At 46.7% G+C, this 27,319-nt stretch overlaps 1 protein-coding gene across 18 annotated transcripts in view; it reads right to left on the bottom strand.

Moving 5' to 3' along the window:
• Window positions 1–336: 336 nt before the first annotated feature.
• epb41a (erythrocyte membrane protein band 4.1a) overlaps window positions 337–27,319 on the bottom strand; it is a 55,598-nt gene continuing 28,615 nt past the window's right edge. For 4 of the 18 annotated variants that reach the window (XM_020050391.3, XM_020050382.2, XM_020050385.2 and 1 more), the window contains 10 exons: window positions 22,703–22,959; window positions 22,059–22,142; window positions 21,531–21,578; window positions 20,429–20,491; window positions 17,598–17,777; window positions 8,519–8,647; window positions 8,186–8,299; window positions 5,726–5,854; window positions 5,313–5,425; window positions 337–2,145 (listed from right to left, as the gene is read on the bottom strand). In XM_020050391.3, coding sequence (XP_019905950.1) covers window positions 5,327–5,425; window positions 5,726–5,854; window positions 8,186–8,299; window positions 8,519–8,647; window positions 17,598–17,777; window positions 20,429–20,491; window positions 21,531–21,578; window positions 22,059–22,142; window positions 22,703–22,959 — 1,103 coding nt within the window. In that variant the 3' untranslated portion in view covers window positions 337–2,145; window positions 5,313–5,326. Of the gene's footprint in view, window positions 2,149–5,312; window positions 5,426–5,725; window positions 5,855–8,185; window positions 8,300–8,518; window positions 8,648–11,971; window positions 14,442–15,382; window positions 15,714–16,619; window positions 16,674–17,597; window positions 17,778–20,199; window positions 20,248–20,428; window positions 20,492–21,530; window positions 21,579–22,058; window positions 22,143–22,702; window positions 22,960–27,319 lie in introns of those variants that run through there. The other 14 variants (XM_020050392.2, XM_020050387.2, XM_013135463.3 and 11 more) reach the window with 13 other exon arrangements.

The following is a 27,319-nucleotide window of genomic DNA, read 5'->3' on the forward strand; positions in this document are numbered from 1 at the left end:
CCTTGATTAACAGTTTTTGCATGTGTTGTATATGTGATGGCTGGAGAAAAGATTTCCAACCAGAGACCATTCTTGGAATGCTTTTCAGATTTCATTGTAAGATGAAAATAGCTAATCAAATGTGATAATTACCAATAAATATGATCACTTGCTCAATAAAGTTGATCATTTCTTATAGGCATGATAATTTGCTCAATAAATACGATAATTTCCTTATAGGACTAGAAAAGGAAGAACACACTCAAAACTACAGGCACGGAACAGAACCTGAAGAACCAAACATCAGACGGAGCAGAACAGGTCCTCAGAAACAGAAAATCAGACACGAAACACCAGTCAATGTTTTGAAAATAAGCTGTGTCTACATTTGTGTTTATTCAGTGCACGGTGCGGTTTTATTACATATTCTCTTTTTAAGTGATGGCAAACAGAGACAAAGAGAGGATTCACTACCAGGAAATAAACAGGGACCTCAGTAGATACAATGTCAGCCTGCTGGTTCCTCTACCAACCGCCAACAACGCAGGAAAGAGTGTCACGATGAGAAGACGACACACTGAAAGTACCACAACACACTGGATTCTGTACAACGCGAAACCACCATGAACTTAGAAAAAGGAGAGGGATTTTAAAACAGACCAAAAATTCTTATACTACGGTGTGCTGTGCTCAGCTGTTTAGCTGAAGGGACAGTGTGTACGTCACAGGTAGACCAATAAGTATACTCTTCCCAAATGAAAGGCATAGCCGTAAAGTACCATAGAAATTCAATAATCCAACCCTGTGCTCTTGCAGTTGTCTTGTTCCCCAATGGAGGGCTTCTCCAATGGGAGCTCTTCTCCACTAATTTTTTTTTAAACAATATCTAATCAACCTCAAATATTTTTGGGTGGGGGGGCTTGGCATGAAGGTACCCTGATGTAGATAGAATGTACTGTACACGGTAGCTTCTCTCGGCTGATGAGTAAACACTGCCCCCTTTGGTAGAAAAAATGAAATGGATTAAAACCAATGCAAGACATTGTGAAGTTGCCGCGGCTTTTCCAAGCCGGTACACATTAATGAGAGATATGTAGCTGGTGATAAGAATGCTGTGTGAATACAAAAACAGGACACTACAAAATTGCACTGAAAAGGTAAATTGATCTAAAATGACAGACACATACATAGAAATTAGACAGAGGATGATAATTAGATAATAAATAGACATAAAATCATGTAATTTCAAAATACTGCTTCTCTCCCTCCAGTCCACATGATGAACCCCATTTTATCCAGTATGACAAAACAACAACAAAAGACAAGTAAAACAATAAAAAGGTGTAAATGTCATCCACAAGAAAATATGTCAAATGAAGTCAGACTTTCAATAGTCGAGAAAGACTTAAATTGGCCCTCCAAAAAAGTTTAGATTAAATTAAATATTTGTTTACATTTAAATTGAAAAAATATTTTCACATTGAGAGGGAAAATAAAGTGTTAAAAACTTTTCTACTGTACAAGACATGAAACCAAACTCTGTTGCAAAGGTGTTTGATCTGAAGAGGGTTCCTTGTATAATGATGGTTTTATTGTCCCCGAAAAATCTCCCACAATCCCTTGTTATTATACGCCTTTCAGAATAAGAGTCCCTAAAAAGTTGAACTTGAAGATAGATATCAATTTCCAATCACAGTTATAAGAAAAGTCTTAGAAAAATATCAAGAAAGTCCCTGCAATCTCTACACAATTAAAAGACCAAATGCCCTTTGAAAATTCTTGTTGAAATCTCCAGACATAAGTGAGAGGAAAAAATGTAAATACTTGTTTTAACATTTTCTTTGTTTAGAAAAGTCCAGGGGTTGTTTGGGTTTTGGCAGTGGAGTGGAATAGTGAGAGACTGGGGAATTCTGGGAGATTTCTGGAGTGTTCCTTCCTCTTTCGTTGTGCTCCAATCGCCAGGTGGTTCAAAGTTCATAGTTCAAAGGTGAAGCTTGTTCTCTCTGGTTGGTTAACGCGGTCTTGGTGTGTGTCTATCCCCAAGGCGGTGCAGTTGGGTTGTAAGGTGATGTTCTCTGAGTCAAACGGCTGGGAATGGGGACCTACTTGGGGAAGTCAGGCTCATTGTGTTCCTATTTCCCAGGATGCATTGTGGAAATCACCACCCTGCTTGACAGACAAAGGGACAGAGAGACAGAGAACCTGAGCAGAATCCACAGTAACTAACCCCACTTTACCCCACATAAATCATTCAAGATGGCTTAAAGCTGCGTGTGATGACAAATGAAAGTGGACCCACGCCAACGCCACAGACAGTGATGAGTCACGCGTCGCTCACATGCTTTCAAAAAGAAGGGTGGATGAGACGGAGAAGGTTGTAAAAGGATGGTGGGGGGGGGGGTTGTTATGGGTGAAGAGACAGAGAGGGGAAGAGGATGATGGGGGGGGGGTTGTTACGGATGTTCTCATGCTTCAGTTATGTAAACGCAGGGAGGTTTCTTGAATGTGTAAGTAAGATGAGCAGCAATTAAACGTCACACACCCTGGGCCTGAACATGGAGACAACTCATTAGGAGGGTACCGCCCCCCTCCCAGTCTCCCCCATCTTCCCCCTACCTCTCTACCCTGCCACCCCCCCTCCCGTCTCCCCCTCCTCTCTCTCTCATCTCAGCTCCTCCTCGTCTCTCCCCTCGCAGTTTCTCCCGTCTCCCTCCTTCATCGTTAACCTGCCACCCCGTCCTCTCTCCCCCGTCTCCCCTCCTCGTCTCTCCACCCTCGCCCGAGGGGGGAGTGGGGGTGTGTGTGTGTGTGTACACATACCACAAGACTCCAGCCTGCCTCCATAATGCCACCATAACCCCCTACGTAGTGCCATTCATCTGACCAGGTAGTTCACAAAAGCAGGTCCCTGAATAGGGGGATAGGGTGCCATTGGAGACCCAGCCTGAGCCTCGACACAAACAGGCCCCTGATTAAAGCCACATGGGCTCAGCAGACTGTTACAACTAAATCATCGGCTTAACAGACCTTGCACAGATACCCTGCTCCAATACGCCACTGTTATAACTAAATCATGGGCTTAACAGACCTTGCACAGATACCCTGCTTCAATACGCCATTGTTATAACTAAATCCCAGGCTTAACAGACCTTGCACAGATACCCTGCTTCAATACGCCATTGTTATAACTAAATCCCAGGCTTAACAGACCTTGCACAGATACCCTGCTTCAATACGCCATTGTTATAACTAAATCCCAGGCTTAACAGACCTTGCACAGATACCCTGCTTCAATACGCCATTGTTATAACTAAATCCCAGGCTTAACAGACCTTGCACAGATATCCGGTTTCAATATGCCATTGTTATAACTAAATCCCAGGCTTAACAGACCTTGCACAGATACCCTGCTTCAATACGCCATTGTTATAACTAAATCCCAGGCTTAACAGACCTTGCACAGATATCCGGTTTCAATATGCCATTGTTATAACTAAATCCCAGGCTTAACAGACCTTGCACAGATATCCGGTTTCAATATGCCATTGTTATAACTAAATCCCAGGCTTAACAGACCTTGCACAGATACCCTGCTTCAATACGCCACTGTGTGAAGGGCGGTAGTGGTGGTGGTGTCATGGTATGACTCGTTACATTGACCATGAACACTTCGTCTACGCTGTAAACCAGAGGGGGGCAAACTTTTTGTCTTGGGGGCCACATCAGCATTTTGACCCAGCCCCTAACCACATCCGAATTTTGTCTTGGGGGCCACATATGCTTTGTAATTTGTTAATCATAAATGATTCGCAGGCCACACAAGTGCTGTAATTAAAACATTTATACAGTATGTCCATTATAATGTCTAAATAATTTAAATTCAGATTCAGAATGGGCTGGTGAGCAGTGTTTTACTTTACCTCAAAACTATTTTATTGTCTCCTAGGGGGGGGGGGGGGGGAGACCACCCCAAGGGCCACATGCAGCCCACATGCCTTAGTTTGCCCACTCCTGTCCTAAACTGAACACTATTCCCCTACGGAGTGCAGACCAGAGTGGGATGCCAGGATGGCATTTGGAAGGCGGTCGACTGTCTGTGTTTGGAGTGACGCCTGATTAATCCCGGGATGTATTTCTAGGAGGTGCCACCCAGCCCACTAAATGACACGCTAAATGTTCCTGCAGAGACTCAACAACCTAATGACAACCACCAGGGGAAGGCAGATCGAGGGAGCTCACTGAAGACGGGTTCCCAGGAGGCACCTTGTTTCCTAGTTAGGGCACTACTTTGGACCAAGGCCCACAGGATAACACCTCTCCTTCCTACACCTCCTCTCTCCTCTCTCTCCCTCCTCCCTTTCCCTCCCCACTCTGCCAGTCAGGCTCTGAGGTGTCTCTCCATGTAAACAGACATCTGGCCTCATTAAAACACATAGATGTACTTTATTTCCCATGAATGACAGTTCTACTAACATGAAGGGAAAAAAGACACTAATGTACAGGTGGACGAACAAGAATGAACACACACACACACACACACACACACACAAAGAGGACGTTGGGCGATTCACTATACACAGTAGGCAGATTTTGTTATACATTTCTTCACTAAATAATCTTTCTTGCACAATAGAATTCTGAAAAACACAGCATTTGAAATTTGAGATTATCTAATGTATTGTAAAATTAGACCTAGACTAAAGGCCTTCTACAACAAATAGACATACATCATTTCATTATTTTATCAACAGACATACATAACTTCATTTTGTTATCAACAGACATACATAACTTCATTATTTTATCAACAGACATACATAACTTCATTTTGTTATCAACAGACATACATAATTTAATTATGTTATCAACAGACATACATAAGTTTAGTAAAATCTTAATGTGTTTCGAATAACAATTTGTTTTTGCTGAAGTGCTTAGGGCAAACATTTTAAATTGGGTGTAGTGTTGGGATGAGGGTTAGGCATTACCAGTCTGGTTAGTCCCGGGGAACTAGTGACCTGGTTAGGGGCTGGGTACAACTAGTGACCTGATTATGGGCTGGGTACTACTGACCTGGTTAGGGGCTGGGTACTACTGACCTGGTTAGGGGCTGGGTACCTGTGACATGGTTAGGGGCTGGGTACCTGTGACATGGTTAGGGGCTGGGTACCTGTGACATGGTTAGGGGCTGGGTACTACTGACCTGGTTAGGGGCTGGGTACTACTGACCTGGTTAGGGGCTGGGTACTACTGACCTGGTTAGGGGCTGGGTACTACTGACCTGGTTAGGGGCTGGGTACTACTGACCTGGTTAGGGGCTGGGTACTACTGACCTGGTTAGGGGCTGTTACTCCGGGGTGATCTCGGTTTCCTGGTGCACCACCACCTTGGTGACGGACATGTCTGGATGTTGCTCTTTGGCCTCCCTGATGGCCTGGGCCAGAGCCTGGGGAGGGACGTGGACAGGGGATGGGGGGGTTCAAAACAGTGACCCTGAAGAAGCCGCCACACAACACAACAGACAGGCTAGATCGCAAAGCGCGAGCCACTATTCTGACAGCACTGCATTCTGATCACGTTCACATCCGCAAACAAGCTCTTACAGTGGGGCTGCTCAAGCAACAAGGCAGTCCCAAGATCTCAGCCCGTAGATTATGCACTAGTACTCAACCAACGGAATAATGTATCGCTAAAGTGGCCTTTGAAACAGTAATGAGCAGGGCTGGGTATTGCATCCCACCATCACCTTATCATGATCGATCTCCGTGTCTCCGGTTATAACAATCCTCTTCTCAATGCGAGTCTCTGAGATGCCACCTTTCACTGTCTGAACAAGAGAGAGAGAGAGACGGATCTTAGAAAAGGTTGAAGGAATCTGAAAAATCAGGAGATGGTGAAAGAAAACAGAAAGAGAATAAAAAAGATGAGAGGAGAGAGAGAAGTAGGGAGTAGAGAGAGGCGAAGAGAAGAGGGGAGATGCAGAGAGGAGAGGGAGGAGAGGGAGAAGCAGAAAGGAGAGGGAACAGAAAGGAGACACAGCTTACAAGCAGTCCATGTTCAGCATGCTGAAATAATCCTCTGCAGAAAACAAACCTCAGACCACAAAACTGAAAATCAGAAACCGATCAATTCTCTAAGAAACACACCATGAAGCCAAAGTCAGTGGAATGAGGATTAACTGGCCTGCTAAAACCAAGTATTTGAAGTCCTTGGATGCAGGGTTCATCGTTTCGCAGTAGACACCTTCTATCAGGTAGTTGAATGAGGACTCAGACAAACCATCCTAAATTATTTCAAATCTAAGTCGTGCCAACAACATGGCAGATGTGATAGTGTAGCGTTTTTTTTTTTTTTTTTACTAGTGTTTGTTTTATATAAAAACCAATTCTAGTTCAGGTTCAGTTAGTTTTCAGACTTGATTCCATTATATTATTTGCTCTAAATTAAAAGTAGCCTAAATGTGGCTACTGAGTTTCTTTAGCATTTGTTTTGTCTTGGAAGAGTTGCTGTACCTTCATCTGACAGAACAAGAGTAAGAACTCACAAATTAGATTTTGGATCCACACTTCGGGACTGATAGATTTGTGAAGAGGATTTGTACTGAATGTTTTTGCTGTGGTAGGAGATATTTTTGCAAAATCCAATGAAGGTTGATTAATGTATACTATGCCTTGTTGGAGGGGGTTCATAGAAAAATGCTAATATGACCATAAATGAAGCGGTCTGTCCTTTCTTGCACCATCAGTCAAAAGACAGGGTTATTCTGCTTACCACATTCAGAACTGCCTTATCTTTCTTGCCTGCTGCATTCAATTTCAAAGAAATCAATCTTTTGACTCCAGCAGTATCAGAGCTTCAGTTAACAACCATGCATACATTTCTCACAACGTGGAGATCCTTGTGCCTAATGATTGGGAATTAGACAACTGTCGCATGCAGTTCATCTGCATGTTTTTTCAGTAATAAATTGGCATAACTATATTTCTATTTTTCTGCATGTTTTTTACATGACCAATCTGTCATACTATATTTTTGTGAATGTGAATGAGCATTACAACTCCACTTAGAAAAAGCCAATCATTCACATTTTGTGCGGACAAAAAAACGACAACTTCGGTGAGATTTGAGAAGCCTGTCTTGTTTTTATGGCAAAATGTATTCACTCTACTTTCTGTAGTGGTGTGGGCAGAATGTTTTGATCTTTAGCCGTGACGTTTCCAATTAAGCATTCCAAACAATGGCCTCCCCTTCGTCCAGACTGACTGTAAACAGAAGCAGCTGAATATGAGCCCAAGCGCTTTCATGGAAAATTCAAACTGCCCATCGATTGATTTTTGTGTGTCCATCTCCTGCCTTGAATTATATTCTGAGATCAGATCTGAAAAACCTGAATAAATTACATGTTCTGAAGTATTTAGGATATGCATTTGCCAAACAAAATAACACCATGATAAAACAAAATGAGATAAACCACTAACAATTTAGATTACTATTCAGAGTTTACCAAATAACAGCTGTTGATTACCCTTTCAGCAGAAACTCCCTCTTCTTTCACCACTCCCCTGTCCAATAAAGAATTAAATGCCAGAAGATAATAATTTAAAAAGGCATCTATAGACCAACATTCATTAGGCCTGACTGAATGAACACACCCATTACACTATACTGCACTTGACTGGGTGAAATAATTTGTTGTTTATTAATGTGGACCCAGCGACTCACACTTGAGCACGAAGACCAGGACTTAAGCACCGTAACGTTTGAGACTCAAACTCAAGGTTACCATGGTGACATGATTGGTAGTCTATAGTAATAACATGACGTTACCTTGGTGATGCGACTGGTCTCTCAGATACACTGTTTCAGTTGTTGGATCGCTAGCTGGCACATTTTTCACAACTGAGAACCACAGTATCAGTTACAAATTAACCCCCTGCCTTTCCCTACGAGGCAGCTAGTTGTCATTGTTGCCTTAGCTACCTGATTCTCTGATCAAAATCACAATGCATAATGGGTAAAATGTGATGGCACCAAATTGTACACAACAAATCTGAATTGCTCTACCTGATGTGAGGTGACCAGTCAGCTGGCAGATGCCTGCAGTACTGAACGTCTCAGAAAAACAGCCCTGTGCCTCCGCGAAACGCGCGCCTCGTTTATCGCTATGCTTTCAGCCAACCGGTTTCGGAAATCAGTGGGCGGTTACCTTGGTGATCTGAGTGGTGGTGGTCGTGCTGACCGTCTCTGAGGTGATGGTTTGGGCACTGAGCAGCACTCCAGACTCCCTCTCTGCCTGGCTGTCTACAGGCTGAAGGAGATACTGGACGTTAACACAAGGGAGGAAGGATTAAGGACCACGTGGGTCTAGTGGAGGAACTACAAACAACAGGGTCATACTCGCTAGGCGACAGTGGGAAGGAAACAAACTGTCAGTATTGAAGCTTTTACTACACTGTGTTGGTTACACACGCATGCACACTTAACAAAAAGTTTACTAGGGAAAATAATCATTTGGTAAAAAAAGAAAACTACATTTCACCTGTGCTGACTCATAAGTAATAGTCTTGGTTTCCGTGTGAACGATGGGGACCTCCTTGTTGGAGACATCTCCTCGTAGGGAGTTAGTTACATCTGAGATGGTGATTGTCTGAGTCTTCACCACGTTACTCTGAGAGGAAAGGGAGGGAAGAAAGTGTTAATAATAAATTTTTTGGTTTATTATTTATACATCAAGCTGCATAACACTAGTCTGGATACTAGCCTCTTTCGCTAACATTCCTCTTCTTGCCACATTCTTTTGTCACCACAAAAAAGACAGCACTTTTTTCGCAATGGAAAAACGTTCAACATCCAGCTTGATTTAGAACAGTTGGCTCTGGTTGTGGGGAAAAACATATAAATGCTGACTCGGAAATATGAAGTAAAAAAAACTAATGATTACCTGTTAGCTGTGTAACCTTTAGTGGTTGGGATTCCAATGTACAGTGTAATTAGTTGGAAAATGTTGATGCAAGCTAGCAACTTTTGAACAAAAATTGTTGCTTAGCAACCACATCCCAATATGCTCCCTGGATAATATTTTATTTAGAGTTTAATAGGAGAGGAATTTAAGCTAAAGAGACACTCAGGCAAACCTGAAGCTACCGAAACATGACAAAGGCTCCTGTCTCTATTGGCCAGTCTGGATTGGATGCTTCTTTACTCGGGTTATCTCTCCCATCTTCCTTTGATTCATGCATCGCTTCCTGCCAATTCTTCTCCCTAAGTTACCACATACCATCCCAGCGGTCACTGTAGCTGTGGGTCTGTGCTATCACCCTCTCCTGGCCAGGTGTCTCAGACCATCCACTGAAACTAAAAGTAGAGAGATACGTTTTGCTGCTCAGGGGAAGGAGATGAAAGGAACCGTAGCGAACACTTGATACAGGCTTCTAAAAACAAAACATTTTGCGAAGCGTACGCCTTCTCGAACACAATGTTCCTCTTCTGGTAAGCACACATTATTCTTCGCCCCCCAAAAAAGTGAGGAACCTGTAATTAATTTACATTTTATCAGAGGCACTGAGATATGCCCAAAGACAGTGTCCGCGTTCTAAATGGCAGCCTAACTCACCTCTCCAGGGCACTGCTGGTGTCCCTGCCTGAACTAGGGTACGACACAGGAAATGACCTGACGTTTGTGGCAGATCCCTGTTAAGTAACAAGACTGGCCTGGACTGGAGCTTTTCACAATAAGAGAGGGTGGCGCCTGTATACTTTTATTACTATTGGTGCCACTTGGGGGTTGGAGTTTTTCATAATAACGGCGCCCCTATGAGAGGGCGGAAGGGAAGATCAAGCCCCCGGCAAACTGCCAGGCCAATCACACACCAGCGATATGCAGATTGTGCAAAGCACAGGAAATCAAATATTACTCCTCACTTTAATTTTGATTTCTAATCTTGTATTCACAGGCTGTGCCAGGCATGCCGGGAAGGGTGGGATAGACAGAGCGAAAGAGGGACAGAGAGACAGAGAGAAATAATGAGAGAAAGGCTTTATTGATCCATTTGATTTAGATGGAGTATAAGTCGTACAGTGGGGAGAACAAGTATTTGATACACTGCCGATTTTGCAGGTTTTCCTACTTACGAAGCATGTAGAGGGAATTTTTATCATAGGTACACTTCAACAGGGATAAAACAGGGATAAAATTGTAGACCTGCACAAGGCTGGGATGGGCTACAGGACAATAGGCAAGCATCTTAGTGAGAAGGCAACAACTGTTGGCGCAATTATTAGAAAATGGAAGAAGTTCAAGTCAATCTCCCTCGGTCTGGGGCTCCATGCAAGATCCCACCTCGTGGGACATCAATGATCATGAGGAAGGTGAGGGATCAGCCCAGAACTACACGGCAGGACCTGGTCAATGACCTGAAGAGAGCTGGGACCACAGACTCAAAAAAATACATTAGTAACACACTACGCCGTCATGGATTAAAATCCTGCAGCGCACGCAAGGTCCCCCTGCTCAAGCCAGCGCATGTCCAGGCACGTCGGAAGTTTTCCAAAGACCATCTGGATGATCCAGAGGAGGAATGGGAGAAGGTCATGTGGTCTGATGATAAAAAAGTAGAGCTTTTTGATCTAAACTCCACTCACCGTGTTTGGAGGAAGAAGAAGGATGAGTACAACCCCAAGAACACCATCCCAACCATGAAGCATTGAGTTGGAAACATCATTCTTTGGGGATGCTTTTCTGCAAAGGGGACAGGACGACTGCATCGTATTGAGGGGAGGATGGATGGGGCCATGTATCGCGAGATCCTGGCCAACAACCTCCTTCCCTCAGTAAGAGCATTGAAGATGGGTCGTGGCTGGGTCTTCCAGCATGACAACGACCCGAAACACACAGCCAGGGCAACTAAGGAGTGGCTCCGTAAGAAGCATCTCAAGGTCCTGGAGTGGCCTAGCCAGTCTCCAGACCTGAACCCAATAGAAAATCTTTGGAGGGAGCTAAAATTCAATATTGCCCAGCGACAGCCCCAAACCTGAAGGATCTGGAGAAGGTCTGTATGGAGGAGTGGGCCAAAATCCCTGCTGCAGTGTGTGCAAACCTGGTCAACAACTACAGGAAACGTATGATCTCTGTAATTGCAAACAAAGGTTTCTGTACCAAATATTAAGTTCTGCTTTTCTGATGTATCAAAAACATATGTCATGTAATAAAATGCTAATTAATTACTTAAAAATCACAGTGTGATTTTCTGAATTTTTGTTTTAGATTCCGTCACTCACAGTTGAACAGTACCTATGATAAAAATTACAGACTTCTACATGCTTTGTAAGTGGGAAATCCTGCACAATCGGCAGTGTATCAAATACTTGTTCTCCCCACTGTATATGAGTTTTAGTCCGTGAACAGAACAGATATGCCAGATCTGCTTGTCACATCAGAGGTCATTCTGGACTGGACGTCTCTTCAAAACAGGCCAATCTGAATGCACAGTTCCTTTCCAAGTCAAGCTTGTCATGACAGAACCATTAGTTAGGGAGCACATGTTACTAGGGGCCTAGTTCCTTTCCTCCAGGCATCAGAATTAAATTTCCAATTTTTACCACTAATAGAAATGTTATTTTGTTTTTAGGCAACAGTAATGTACTTCAGACCAACTAAGCGCTCACTGACCACGTACTGAGTAAAATGATCAGCTGGAGCCCTCGAGAGGACGATCGACACAATATTGTGATGACCCTGAGTTCCCATCTTATCAGCAAAACAGAAAACCACTCTAAACCCACACAAAAGAGAATTAAAGGAAATCAGAAGTCTTCTAGAAAGTGAGTGGATTTCCAAATTAGTGAGAACAGCAAGTCTCTCATGTACTCTCAAATTAAGCATATTCTTCTCCCCAATTAAATATCCAATATTTCATCGAAACACACAGACATCCACAACACATTCTAAATGAACACTTCAGTACTTAGTCTACACAGTAAAACAGAACACCAGTAATATTTATGCATTGTATTTCTATGGTAACCACTTCTAAATGACTTGTCTCCTAGGTTACACATACAGTAGAGATATCCAGAGTAAACATGCCTAATTAGATGCATTTATTTCAGTTGGCAAATTCCTTTCACAACCTTTCTTTACGGTTCAAATGAATCTTTATGGTCTCCAGCTCCATTATGAGAAAAGATGTTGAATAATGAAGGATGAGAGACAAAATCCATCAAGAGAACAGAAGTCAAACTAGATCAATATAGCAGTCCTGATTGCTTTTTCTTTAGGCAGTTTCACAGTGAGTGAACATCAATTCTAGCATTGCTAACTTGCAGTGCAGCTTTCTGCTGACCCAAGCCTCTACAATTCTGCATCAGGTATTATCACGGATGCTAACACAAGTATACAGCTAGATGATTCACACTTGCATGCACATTCTCATTTTACAGTTCCACCATCACCGCATGTAAACAATACTTCCCAGAGTATTTCCAACTGCAGCATACCAATCAGTCCAACTGGGCTGCAGAGACGAGGCAAGATTATAAAAAAAAAAAAGACCCTTCGAGAGTACAAATCTGAAATAGCAATTCAATGGCTTTGGACTCCATATATATCTGGTATGTTATCATCATTCTAAAGTCTGTACGACAGTCAGACTGCATCTTCAATCCAAACTCAAAAGTCAAATGCATAACTACCAGGTGGTTGATGTGTAGGATTCATACATTGTGTTTTATAGTCTATCATCTAACCAGCCTGAAGGATAAAGCCACATAATCTGTAAAGAAGACATCGACCACCTGACTTTGCTACCTCTCTCTCGACCTCTTTACCTCTCTCCCCTTTCTTTTTCCCTCTCCTCACTTCTCTCTTCCATCTCTTTCTTTCTTTCTCTCTCTCTCTAGATGCTTAAGATGATTGTTTCAATACGCAGGATTGATTCAAAGCAGAGGAGGAGGCTACAGTCGACAATAGTGCAAGGTTCACAACCAGTGTTCACTGTGTTTGTCTTGGTCTGTCAGGTAAACACTACACCACGTGTCCCAAAGGACACCCTGTTCTCTCGGGAAGTGCACTACTTTTGAATGGTTCTGGGCACAATGAATGCACTCCTCCAAAGAGAACTGTGTGCCAGTCGGGGGCAAGCACGTAGCCATACAGAGTCCAACGACGGCGACGCGTTTCAGTTCATCTCCAGTCACGAGCGATCTTAGCCTGGAATAGGAACCTGATCGTCACGTTATCTCATCGGTCATTGTCCCAACCGGCTGAGTACATTGTCTTCCTGTCTGTGACTTCCTGCTTGGTTCTTGAGAGACATCAGGTTCGAACTGAGACCCATCCGGCCCTCTGACAGACCCAACATCTCTCTGTTATACTACAACCAAGTGTGAACAGGGCCTGGGTTTTAAACAGCCAGCCCCAAAAAATGTTTTGTCACGCCAAATCGGATCAACCCTAAAGACATTTGACAGTTGATTAGTTTCACATTTTACATCAGATCTTTTTTGTCAGGGCTGATCTGATTGGTCAGAAGTCCAATTTGTTTTAAAAGAGAAACAACAGAACTGGGCTGCCTGTGTCAACTCCGCTTAAGGAACAGCTACTACTGACTTCCACTTAAGTAATATTTTCACGCAGCCACCCACTGACATGCCAATGGCAGCCTTACTTTCAATTCAGGTAAGGCCCAGTGGATGCTGGGATTTGGCCCACAGAGAGACATCTGTAGAGTAGAAAATTACATCTTTCAGTTTACAGGCAACGGTTGCTCTGGCAGTCAAAGTTAGTCAGTGACAATGGAAGGCTTTCCTATTATTTTCACCGTGGAATATTGAATAAGTAAAAGTTACAGAAAATCGTTCTTGCCAAGTGCAGCTCCCAACTCCTGAAAAAAGCCCTGACAGAAGTCCTCAATGCACCAAAACCTCAGGTCTATTGTCCAAAAGGAGTTTGTTTCTCCGTACAAAGGAACAGAGGGTAACCGTGAATAAGTAGAAGGGAAAACCGTTTGGATGAAGCCGGAAAACTCCTCCTCTGTCCTTTAAGGAGCCCACAGTACTTAGTGTTGGTGGTCCGCCGCGGCAGGAGGCGCACCGGGGCCCGGTCAGACGAACACCAGCCAGCACAGAGTGAGAAACAGGAGCAGCAGGGCGGACAGGAGGGAGAAGGGGAGGTGGGACGCCTGGACCTGGAGTGAGGCCGGGTTCAGCTGACAGACCGAGTCCCCGTTCATCGGCTCCTCGTCTTTCTGGGGCACGTCGATTGAGACCCTCAGGGTGTGACCCCGGCAGCGGTCCCGCTCCTCCTCCTCCTCCTCCTCCTCAGAATCATCTGAAGTGTAATCCTCCTCGTCCTCCTCCTGCAGATGGTCTGGGGGGAGCATCGGCCTCCCAGGGGCCCAGGATGCCTGCTGTCGCTGCTGCCTCAATAATCTTACCTGGTAGTCAAATAGAGGACGCCTCCCCCACTGTGCTCAGCAACGGGAGACCAAGAGAGACACAGCACAATGAACAGACGTGTGTGAAGGGGGCTGGGGGGGGGGGCAGACACAGTATGGAGGGTGGGAGGGTGGGGAGGAGGGGTGGAGATTGGGTTTTGGGGGAGCACAGGGGGGACCGGAAGGGACGGGGGGAGGGAGGTGGCTGATGTGAGGTGTAACGTGACAAGGGGGTGAGGCAAACGTCTACCGGTGAACTCCAAGGAGGAGGCTCAAATAAACGTCCCTGTGGACGTCCCCTCGTGTTCCAGACAGTTTAGGGTCTCCCCGCGGAGCTTAAGCCTGATTCGGGCTCTCCAGCCCGGGGCAGTGAGGGGTTGGGATTCCGGGGTGGCCTGACCAGGCCGGACCAGCCTCCAGGAGCAGCAGCAGTTGTCCTGGAGGTTTTCGCGGGGCTTCGCCTCACGCTCGGCTCCGGGTGGACTGGATAAAGGCCTTGTCTGGCAGGAGAAATGCTAGCTAGTGCAAAACCGTTTTGGCAGTGCAACGTCCTCGTTGCGAGGGAACGCTGTCAGTGGAGGACCGCCGGCAGAACGACCCCTTGGGCGCGGGTTGGCCAGACCACGGGGAATCGTCGTTGTCGCTTCGCATGCAACGGTGAGCCGGTCTAATAAAGATGAGCACGGGAGCCTGTGGAATACACTGGCAGTCTACTGCAACGCGGGAGGTTTGTCCAGGAAGTGGAGCAGTTTGTAACCATGGAGATAGGAAAGGGTTTCATGCGCCTCATCGAGTCTGATATGACACCTCCGACCGAAATGATATATCAGAGTAAATAACAGTGTCATTTTATTGTCAGTGATCTTCTAGAAAAGTTATGAATTACAACCTCCAATAAATAAATTGTGCTGTAGGGCAATTTCTTAAAATTCCTGTATTAAATAAGGATCTACGTTTTTTTTTTTGGGGGGGGGGGGGGGGGTATGCAAAAGTATAGAAACATTTTGATGGAAGTGCTTTGTATTCAGGAAGATTCTTCGGCTACTGTAGATACATAGGAGAGGTCTGTCTGAGGCAGGCAGGGTTCCCATGAAACCTGAGGAGACTTCAAGTCTGGGAGTAAAACTGTCTCTTGAGCCCCATTGCAGTGGAGGGGCGAGGGGAGGGGAGCAGGGATGCTCGCTGACCCAAGGCCGGAACATTTCTCTGGCTCTCTGGGTACTCCTCTGTAGAGGGGGGTGGAGGTGGAGACTGTGGAGGAGCACGAGGAGGGAGAGGACATGACTGGGAGGCAGGCCGGGACTTTGAAAGGAGAGGAGGGAGAGGAGATGGAAGAGGAGCGAGAGACAACACACGAAGGGGAGAGAGATAGAGGGATGGAGAGATAGAGGGATGGAGAGATAGAGGGATAGAGAGATAGAGGGATGGGACACAGAGAAAGAATAAAACATAAGACCACCAGTGAGGGATAGATATAGGTCAGGGAGGAGGGGTTACAGGTCGGGGAGGAGGAGTTAAAAGTCAGGAAAAGGGAGTTGGAGGTAGGATAGGAGTTATAGGTCAGGGGGAGGAGTTACATGTTGAGGGCAGGGTTTATATGTCAGGGAGGAGGGGTTACATGTCAAGCAGTGTATAGGTCAGGGAGTTACGGGTTGGGGAGGAGTTACAGGTTAAGTAGAAGAAGATAATGAAATGAAGAGGAGAACAGAAGTCAGTTTTGCTGCTGTTGCTGAGGGTTTGTTTCTGTGGATGTTTACTTATTTTTGTTGCTCTTTAAATCTCTTATCATCACATTGGACAAGGTAATCATCATCAGAGTCATGCAGCTTCTCAATTGGATCAAACCCAGCCATGCAAATTCATTGGCAGACCAAAGCGGGAAGACAATGCTGGTGGCAGCCAATCATGGGACGGAGGCAGCGGTGAGGGGGCGGGGTCGGCAAATGTTAAGGGGGTGTGGCTTTAAGGGGCCACCTACAGGAAGGCGACAGGGGCGGGGAAGAGCACAGTACAGAGGAGGAAGGACAGGCAGCGCCCCCTCTTGCCTAGCTTTGGCCATTCAGCCTCCAGGTAGCTGCCAAACACACCAGTATCCGTTCTTTATCGTGAGCTGGTAAAGAAACACCGCCGTCTTACTGCCACATAGTCCCAACACACTGCCACATAGCCCCGGCACAGCCAATAAGGACTGAATAAGAGTACCTTTACCTCTGATACTCCGCAGACTATTCTGTCAGCAGCCAATAGGGAGGCCGTCCGCGCCTGCATACACACACACACACACACACACACACACGCGCGCGCACACACACACACACACAGAATCTTGACGCACATGAACATACAAAAAGGAAGATGGTCCAAAAGCGGTTGTACTCCCCTGCGCACATTGAGACACACAGGCGGTTCTCAGTACGGAGAAACAACGCTCTGAACCGCTTGCTTTGACTCTGCTTACTGAGACCCAGTATAGCGTGAACCCCGAGGGCAAGAACGTTCCTGTCGCTCCTTTCGGCCAAGTGCGAGGAGATGAGACATGTTCTTCTCTGAATTTCAGAGCGTCAGCCTTGTGTAAAGGACCATCCGACTGCCTGTCTGTAGTAACTGGACACTGACTTGACTGAGACGACCGCATCCTCCAGAGTGGCCGGACATTGATTTGTGTCAAAAACTAAAACTGACGCGGCGAGAGACAACAGCGCCCCCTTGTGGAACTAATGGCTACAACAAGACGACAAACAACATCTGAGAGTCAAATACACCATTTAAATGAACCCACACCCACAGAACATCCGTAGCGGTGAAACTTGCACCAGCAAATAAAAAATTTAAACATTTTAAAAAACGAGTCAAAATGTAGCTGGCATTTTTTCCACTTTCTCGCCAATGTCGGGAAACACTGGTAGTGCCTCATCTGGGCCCGGAGACAATAAAGGCCTCTGTGTGTTCGCCTCTGCTGAGTACCAGGAGCTGCTACGCTGTCCCCAGTTCAGCGTCAGAGCTGCTGTTGACTACAGCAATGGAATATCAAGAAGGGCACTCACAACCTCTAATCCCGGCTCCTCTGACTTAACGAACAGGGCAAACATTCGCCCGTTACGGCGCCGGTGACTATAAGGGTGGAGGCCCGTTCCCCTGCGCCCCACCTCGATTGTACCGGTTCCGGTTCTGTCGGCGTGGACTCACCCCGTCTGGCGCCGACTGCAGCTGGCCGTTGATGCTGGCCGTGCGGAAAGGCGAGTGGGTGGACAGGCGCTTGTCCCACTCGCTGGGGCGTGGTTCCGGGACGGACTCCATGAAGCTCCTCTTCAGCTCGCTGATGCTGGTGTGGTGACGCATGATCTCCGTCTGGGTCTTATCAAGGTCCTGGGAGGGCGGATGGATGGTGGGGGGGGTGAAAGACATGAAGGGAAAGAGTGGGGGGAGAAAGGCAGAGAGAGAGAGAGAGAAGGGGGTGGCAAAGTGGACAGAAAGGGGGTGGGATGGAAAGAGAGATTAGGACAGAGTTGGGGAGGCAGAAGGGGAGGTAGGAGATGGAGAGAGACAATGCAAGGGAGGTGTAGAGGGGGAGAAAAAGATTGAAAGAAAGGTTGAGAAAGGGGACAGATTGGGAAAAGAGGTGTAGAGGGGGAGAAAAACAGACACAGTGAAAAGAAGGCGAGGGACAAACAAAGGCATAGGGAACGAGAGCGACAGATAAGAGGATAGAGGTCACAGTTCAAAGTTCAGTGAAAAGCAAAGAGCCAGGAAGACACAGCAGGGAAGGGCAAAAGGTTGCAAGCACCGAGATTGGAAGAGAAGGGGACAAGAAAACATTTACATTATTTCAGGGTTATGACTGGTTATGACAAATGTATGAGTTCAACGTTGACATGATGCAAGGTGATTGATGATTTCCCAACCACATGAAACAGTTAGTTTGTTGAGGACAACCACTGTCTGTCACTGTGGGTAGAGGACAACCACTGGCTGTCACTGTGGGTAGAGGACAACCACTGGCTGTCACTGTGGGTAGAGGACAACCACTGGCTGTCACAGTTGACAGAGGCCAGCCACTGCCTGTCACAATTCAAAACAGTCCTCAGGACATCAATACCATAGGATTGTCTGTAGACAAACAAGACGTTGTTCCATGCTCTCATAAACTCCGTTCTCTCGTCTGGACTTCAGATCATCCGTCTCTGTCAAGTGTCCCTGTTTATCCATATTCATGGAGCACACGAGAGTGGAGTCATCCAGCTAGTAATTGCCCATTCACCAAACATGTTTGGATCGAGAAGAGAGAGATAAAATCTGAGAAGGAATTAGTCTCCTCCACGGCTAAATGACGGCCGTGCCGTTCCTCAGACAGCACGCCACATGGACCGGTGTCTTGTCTGACTACAGGGCCTCCGTCTGGCTCCCGGCCAATGAAATGGTCCCGTGGTTCCTAAGGTCTGACAATCCTTCCTACGGCTGAACCTGCTCGTACCGGCCTGACATGCGCATGTGTAACGTGGCATGTTAGGGTGCAGAACTCGTCTGGATGTCTGACTAGCCTCTTCGTTACTGACATCTGTTTGTTTTGGCAGCATTTTTCAGAGATCTTACCAACCAAAATTCAGAATAGATTTTTTTCCCAAACCTGACTCAGGGCTGCTAGTACACAATCCCTGTGTTGCAACATTATCGCTGTACTGTAGCTACAGAACACCCATCCCGACACACATGCAGCCAAAAGGCAGGGTGGGCGTGTCCTTAACCCCAGGTAACCATGTGACCACTTCACAGGTAAAAGAATGCGACCACACACTCGGGTGCAGGACAGGTGAATGTGGATGAGAGTACTCGAACGCACAAAGCCTGAGCGTACACACACACACACACACACACACACACACAGACAACACAAACGCACAGAGACACAGGCACACACACACCAGCTGATCTCCCCGGGCAATGTGTCCCATTATCCTTCACCCAGAGTGACAGTTACTATGACGACGTCACGCATGGAAGGACAGAATTACACCGGCGAGTCCGGTCATGACGGCGTCGCCAAAGGAAACCCGCTGCCTGCACGGCGCACCACTTTACCGGCGCCTCCGTGGGCCCCGGTCGAAGATAGTTCACCATCTAGGGAATATGGTGCCATTTGGGAAGCGGACCTGGGTCAGAGGTCAACACCAATGAGGGGTTAGAGCGTGACGTTTGGATGGATGCAGAAGCGGAGCAGCGAGCGCGACGGAGACGTTCCGTGGGGGCTCTGGTAAAACCGGCGCCCGGTATAAGGACTAGGGAGTCGTTCAAGTAGGCAATCAGAAAAGAGGTCGAAGGTCGGAGCTCGGGGAGCGTTGTGGCTATGGCAGCGTCAACGACAACATGGACAGCAATGGCGGGATGCATAATACGCAAAGGAATGGCGCCAATGCCCATCTGCCTGTCACAATGGGACATAACTGGATGCATTTTGGTTGTAACTCCTCCCTCAAATATATATACAGTCATTAATGAGTATCACATGCATCTTGTTTGACATCCTATGGCAATTACTTCCTAAAGGAGCAAGCGAAGGGTGTCGATATCGACCAAACAGGTGAAACAACAAAACAGAAGGTTCACAAGCCAGATGAAATCAAAAGGGAATAGGGAATAAACTGTTGCACGATTTTAGACTTAATGCTTGGCTTTTATATAACACTGGACTGTAGGAGAGGCAACAATACCAATCAAATATTAAACAAATGTGGGTAAGAACGAAATGAAGAAGCTGTGATCAAAACAACATCAAAGTGAAGTGAGTACTTGCATTAGAAGGGAAGAGATGAAGAGTGCATGCCAAGCCTTTAGGGTTAAGCTGGAAACGGGGTGGGTGTAAAAATGAAAGAGAATAGAACAGAGGAATCAAGACAAACCGAGAAAAAAATAAGAGAGACAAGAGAAGGCCTCCCATGCAGACTGAGAACATGCGGCGACAGAACAGTCTAAGAGCAAAAAGGACACCAAATATATACCAAATATTCTAGTTTCATACAAACCTCCAACATTAAATTGCTATGTCTGATATAAATAGTTTCACCCTCAAGTTTCTTAGCTCTTTTCTGTGAAAAATGAAAACAAAAAAAAAAGAGAGACAGGTTGATCTCAAGAAAGACGTAAAATTTTAATTATTCCTACTCTGCGAACTTTGATGCGGCTGTTTGACTTGCGATTGCATCAGGTATTTATGTGGCCATTCCTGGTGGTGGGGGATGGTTCACATGACATATATACCATGGGAGGTGTAGCGAAAGCGGAGTGCAGGGTGAGTGGAAAGGTCCAGGGTCAACACGGTCATCAGTAGTGACCGTGGTGTTGTGCAGTTACCCCCCCCCCCCAGTAGTGATAGTGATAACCGTGGTGATAGTGATGGATGAGTTGTTGTGCAGGTTAGTCTGAATTGGTAAACAGCCATTCCCTGTGTCATTCCTGTGATTCTTATCAATGTGTTTTTTCTAAAAGGACAAACGCGGTCAATCCTGGTTCATTCGCTTGTAGCCATGTCATGCATATCTGTTACTTCTGAATTCCTTAAAGCCTTCTGAAGAATTACGTCAACATCCCTGCTCAGGGGGAGGGAACGGCAAGCCTAACACAATCGGATAAGTGGCGTCCGCTTGTTTCGTAATAAAAACAAGACATCAGAAAACATTTGGTTATGTACATAACCTTGGTTCCCTGAGGAAGGGAATGAGGCGCTACAGTGGGGGAGGTGCATGCGCACATGATTGTGCACTTCCCCTTTTGTGTAGCGCCAATCAGCCAACCCAAAGGAAACTACATTTTCTTTCTCAATAAGAAGTCTTTGATCACTGCCAAGAAGAGGTCTCCCCAGCCAAACAGCATTCTCTTGTATAGCTGAACAACAGATATACAAGGCCAGACAGGGAAACAAACAGCCAAAAACAAAAATTAAGTACCAGAACAGAAATATATGTACCCCCCCCCCCATTTGAAATAACAGCTGTTTTAGAAAACATTCTGCGATAAGGCAAGAGAAGCGAGGATGAGCAGCGTGTCTCCCAATTGGCACCCTAAAGGTCGTGCACTTCATCAGGTGTAGAGTGCCATTTGGGACTAACGGTGGACAGATCATCTAACCTTCCTCGCTCGCACCGCCTCCGTGCCGGTTCTCTCTCGGGGCGAATGCTGGCAATTCCCCAGAGCAGAAGAGAGACAGTGGTGTATTGTAACATTAGTGTTTTTCCGACTCAAACCACTTCTTCATTTAAACATTTTAGTCAGACATGCATCAAGCCTAGAATATTCCATGCACATCCTGTTTCATCCCCCCACTCCTCTCCCCAATCTTTATTTTCATACATCAGTTCCATGCATTTAGTTCTACTCCCCGACTCCATATTTGAGTCAGACCTACTGAACGTCTAGTATATTCCAGGCATCTCTTCTTTTAAACCCCCGCATATCCATATTTTACTGACAATTATTACATGAATCATGTGTCAAAACCCATGCCTTAATATATTAGCCTCAGAAAGCGGCTACATGTAGCGTAACATGTTTGAGTATCACCAGTATATAAAGACTCCGGACAGGTAAAAGTGTCCAACAACGAATCTCATGCGTCTCATGCTACGACGTTAGCTAGCCACGGATGAGGCCACAAACCTGGCTCTTTCTCTCCTTCTCGGTCCCGTTGGTGGCGGTGACAGCCGGGGCGTGGTGCCTGCGCTCCCTCCTGGCTCCCTCCCTCTGTAGGGACGTCACATCACACGGACACCTCAGAGCTTGGACAGTACACTGTGCTGCCAGCGGGGGGCGGCGACGCTCAACTGGAGCGCGGAGCGCCACAAAGCTAGCCTGACTCGTAAGCGCCCGAAAGAACTGCACTCACGGGACGTACTGTGCTACCAGAATGCCTTGTCCGGTTAAAGCAACAACACAAAAACCTCTGTTAAAGTAGAAATAAAAAGTCTGCTGCCTAAGATATAAAATATCTGTTAGATGGAGAAGTTATTTAGCTAGTAGGTCCATATTACATAATGCACTTTCATTCCCAGGAGGCGTCGTTCCGGCTAGTTCAAGGAGCGCGCAATTTAATTATCAACAAGGTCACTTGTACGACTGATGAAAAAAAGAGTTTGTTGTCCAGTTGAACTATAGATGCACATGTGTGTGTGGGTGGGTGTATCTACGTGTGTGTGTGTGTGTGTGGGTGTATCTACGTGTGTGTGGGTGGGTGTATCTACGTGTGTGTGTGTGTGGGTGTATCTACGTGTGTGTGTGTATCTACGTGTGTGTGTGTCCAGTACCTTAAACTCTGTGGTGGACTCCGGTCTGGAGCTCTGCGTCTTGGACATCTCCGCCACCCGACTCTCCGCCTTGGCCTCCTCCTTACTCCTCCTCTCTGCCGAGCGTGACTGGCGACCGGCGGGGGTGGACGCATCACGTCGCTCGCCTCGGGGCACGGCGGAGGGCATGGGGGACGGAGTGGCGTCGCCGGGGGAGACCGGGGACATTATGGGAGCGCTCACCGGACGAGCGCTCTTGTCTGGTGTGGACGCCATAGCTGGAGGCAATCAGAAAAAAGTCTATTATTTTCAAACTTAAGTAGTTACAAGAGAACAGGTGATGAGAAGTAATTCGACATGTCTTGGCGGACACACACACATCAAACCATCAGTTACCAACACACGCACGCACACGTTAAACTGCATCAGTACCAATTCGAAGTGGGGATGGAACTTGGAACCAATGGAACCGGCGGGACACAAATTGGAACTGATGGATCCCGCAGGATTGAAGTTGGAACCGATCGTAACGTTTTCCGGAGGAGGTGTTACAGCCAGCAACTCGGGCAATTCGTCCTTCACGGACACCGAATGAGTGGGTGTAGATCAAAGAATCCCTTCTGATAATAGTGGCATGACAGGTCTGTAATAGCAGATCGGTTCCATATGAGCTGCCAAGCCGGGTTAAGAACAGTGGGGCCCGGAAAACAACACATCCACAGCTCAAGCAGAAGACAGCGTGAAGCAGGGGCTGTTATAACAGAAACAGAATGGGGTGATCTCCTTGTAGTGTTTCCAATTCCAAAAAGTTAGGACCATTCTTCTTCTTCATTGTAGTGCTGTTCACTTATTTTCAAGCCTCTGCCATTTACCGCAAGGAACAGTGGGTGGGAAGGGGCCAGCAGCCTCCCACAGGAAGTTTATAGATTTTTATTTAGCTCCCACACAGGCTCGGCAGATGCCGTGAAATCAAAGCCACGTACTATCCCTGAAGGCATTTCGAGTTCAAAACACAATAGTAGCAGTTTGTTAAAGTCTGACGTTGTCTTTCGAAACGACTCATAAAGTAAGCGGGAAAGAATTAAAACAACCCTTCATTTTTTTATCTGCCTGGGAGCAAAGCATAATGTTGACACGTCCGGGTTTTGTCTCTTGAACATCCACAAGGTCAGTCAGTCACTGGGCCAGTGAAGCGCTTGGTCTCCTGGGCCAGTAGGATGTTCTTCCAGAAGCTTCCAGTCACTGAGATCTCCTGAAAAACCAAGCAGGTTGTTCAGATGTCACAGAACAGCGGCTACAGAGTCCAAGATACTGTCACTCTTGTCAGGGTCCGGAGAAGCTTTGCCTCACAGGGTCAGGAGACGTGCAGATAGAGCAAGCGGTAATGACTCTGGGGAATGAGATATGAAAATCTTGAGAGGATCCACTTGACGGGCCTTTACATTTCCCATTCATCACCAGGCAACAATAAGACTGCAGTAATGGCCTCGGTTAAAGATGTCACTTTCATTCACCTGCCTTTGTAACAGGGTAATTGTCTTTGTGTTATTGCCAAGGTGAAGAGCTACTCGAGGGTGTGAAGTTGTGGAGGTTGAAACATGAAAACACGTCATGGAAAAGGTTAGGGGTAGGGTTGGTTAGGACTGGTTGTGTTAGGTTAGGACTGGTTGTGTTAGGTTAGGACTGGTTGTGTTAGGTTAGGGTTGTGTTATGTTGGTTAGGGTTAGGATAGGCTTGGTTAGGATAGTTTGGGAAACTCTGTTGGGAAACGTTTAAAAAGAAATCCCAGAGATCTAGATTGGAGGATTCCATATTTCCCAAAGTATTTTATTCACCCCAAAATTACAGGAACCTTCCAACCAATTTTATTATTTAGGTTAAAGTCTACAGAACTATGAACCTCTTGGGAGTATCTGTGTCCCACTACTCAGTTCTCCAGGAACAACAAAAATCTCTTTTGTGGAGCACCACTGCTGCTTGGCGTGGTCCACGCCGTCTCTCACCCAGTCCGTGGCCTCAACAGTTCCGGTTGTGACTGACTGATGTGTGTCATTTTGGGGGCTTGTTGTCATGACACTGGAAGCTGGTCACGTCTGATTAAACCCAGAGATCCCTCAATGGAGACACTGACGGACAGCTCAGCCAAGCGTGGCAGGCGTGACCTTTGGCTCCTAGACCTCAAGGCAGGCAAGAGGAGAGCTGTGTCAAAGGTGACAGGGGAAGAGTCATGTTAAACGGATTCATCACACTCACTGGTTTTTTAGTCACGTTGTCTCGTCACCATATTCCCAAGTCTCGCTCGTCACTCGGCGCTTTGGAAACAAAAGGCTGGAAATCAAAGCCAGCGGAGATGTTAGCTGATTCGGAAGAAGGGTGAGTGTTTGCCGCAGAGACAGTTGGCATGAAATACAAAAGCTGAAAGACTTCTTAGATGTGTTCTGGGAACATAGCTGACAGCACGTCGTATGTCCTTTTGTTCACGTTTTATTTTAAACCAGAAAACAGAAAGGACTCACTCTTGGACGTGCTGGACGTCTTCATGAGGTCCCGCGTGGAGAGATGAGGATCCAGCAGGATGAACCATACATCCTCCTCTGCCCCACAGCTCCTCCTCCTGCTCCCCACCACCTCCACCTTGGTAGAGGAGGCTTCCACAGCTGGAGGAAGGGGGTCGACATTACATTGATCGATTCTGTGATTGATAATAAGGAAAACGGGCTGTACTTGAAAACGTCTGACGTGAAAGCCAGGTATTATCAGTGCCAGGACAGCAGTGGACGCGATCACGAGACGGATCCAGAGACCTGTTTCAGGGTGATAATGAGAGATGTAGGGTGGCAGGTCCCACTGCCGCGGGTGAAACAACCAGTAGGGGGCGACACCGGTCTGTGAGAAAACTGTCCTAATCCCGCTAGTTCTGATATTTACAGTTCAGATGCAGTTCAGAAGCAGTTCAGAAGGATTAACGAGCTTGTCTAGTCCCCCTCCGGGTCCATCTACAGGACAAACCTCCTCCAGAGATCACACACATCCCAGCATGCGTAAAAACGACCCACATACTGAAAAGGGCTGCATGTGCTAAACTAAACTTAAACTCGAAGCCTCGCGAAAAACGACGAGCAGGCATGGCGAAAAAACGGCGCAGTCAGACACTTCACCTGTGTTTTGCATCTTGCTTGTGTCAACGTCTGTGGCGCTGTTGCCGGTGTTGGCGCTGTTGCCGGTGTTGGCGCTGTTGCCGGTGTTGCTGGTGTTGGCGCTGTTGCCGGTGTTGGCGCTGTTGCCGGTGTTGGCGGTGTTGCCGGTGTTGGCGGTGTTGCCGGTGTTGGCGGTGTTGCCGGTGTTGGCGGTGTTGCCGGTGTTGCCGGCACTTCTTCGTGTGCACCTTTAATACCGACATGTCTAGCTAGAGGGATGCGGACACGTGTTTATTACGCTGAACAAGACTGCAGCGAACTAACACCCAATCAAGGGACACTCCGATAGGCGTTTAAACAGAGAAGGGGTCACAAGAGGCCACACCTCCAGAAAATGCATGTTCACAAAGTGCATGTTTTCCCGAAAAAAGACTGCAGTCTCGCAACTGACTTTTAATGAGGTTACTTTCGATAAGGCTTTAATAACATCCTGCAGGGAAGATTGTACCAAGGGGTGGGGGTGGGGGCATGGAGCTGCTTATAAAACCTTCTGAAAGCTATTGCAGGCCTCCAGGTTTGACGTCAGACTCAGGATTAACTACACATGATGAGAATGGCAGCATCCAGACGGTTAAAGCGAAGCATTCAGCAGCAGTAGCAGATATTGTTAGGTGGCACAAACGTGCGAGGCCAAAGAAAGCGGGCAAACGAGACAGGGAGAGTAGAGAGTGGGCAGAGGCAGGCTTTTTATGCCAGGGGAAGCACTGCAGGCTGGCAACTGACACTCTTCTGACTCTCCTCAGACAGCTTCCATTATGAGGTCACCTCAAGGGGAAATGGTAGACAAACATCCTCTGAGTCAGCTGGGATGAGAACACAGACATGGAGCCTCTGTAGACAGACTTACAGCTGACAGCACCTCTCTTCGCTTCCTGACGAGCTCCAGGGTAAAGCAGATGGACTCCCAGAGACAATTCAGGTTGGGAGTGAGGTCAGCACCAGGGCAAAGTAGTGGAAAAAGCCTCCTAGGCTCAGGCCAGGTATAAAAGCGGAGTCAGAGACAGACAGCCGCACGGTTGTGAATCGCCAAGGTTGAATGTTTAGTGAAAAGCAAAGTAACGTAACAGACGAAGGCGGCTGCAGTATTTATCATAATGATGAGCTTGATAATCTGTTGTGACAGCGGCAGCGGCATCCCCATATCAACACACTGAAAAGATTAAAGGTCAGCTCCAGAGTAAAGGTCACCTCGAGAGTAAAGGTCACCACCAGAGGTCATCCGCTGCCGGTGTAACTGGCCGGCCGGCCGCACTGGCGTTTCCGGGGCGTCGGGGTTAGCAAGAGAGGCGAGACGGCAGATGGAGGAGCCAGGAGGTGAGACGGGGAAGCGCCGTTGCCTGGTTACACCCAGTCAGGGAGCCGGACACCCCGTGAGTTGTCAGCCGAAATAAAAACAGATGTTATCGGGAACCGTAACCCAACGCCTCCCGGGTGAGGAGCG

The sequence above is a fragment of the Esox lucius genome, chromosome 10, assembly GCF_011004845.1.
Source record: "Esox lucius isolate fEsoLuc1 chromosome 10, fEsoLuc1.pri, whole genome shotgun sequence".
In the NCBI taxonomy this organism is placed as follows: domain Eukaryota; kingdom Metazoa; phylum Chordata; class Actinopteri; order Esociformes; family Esocidae; genus Esox; species Esox lucius.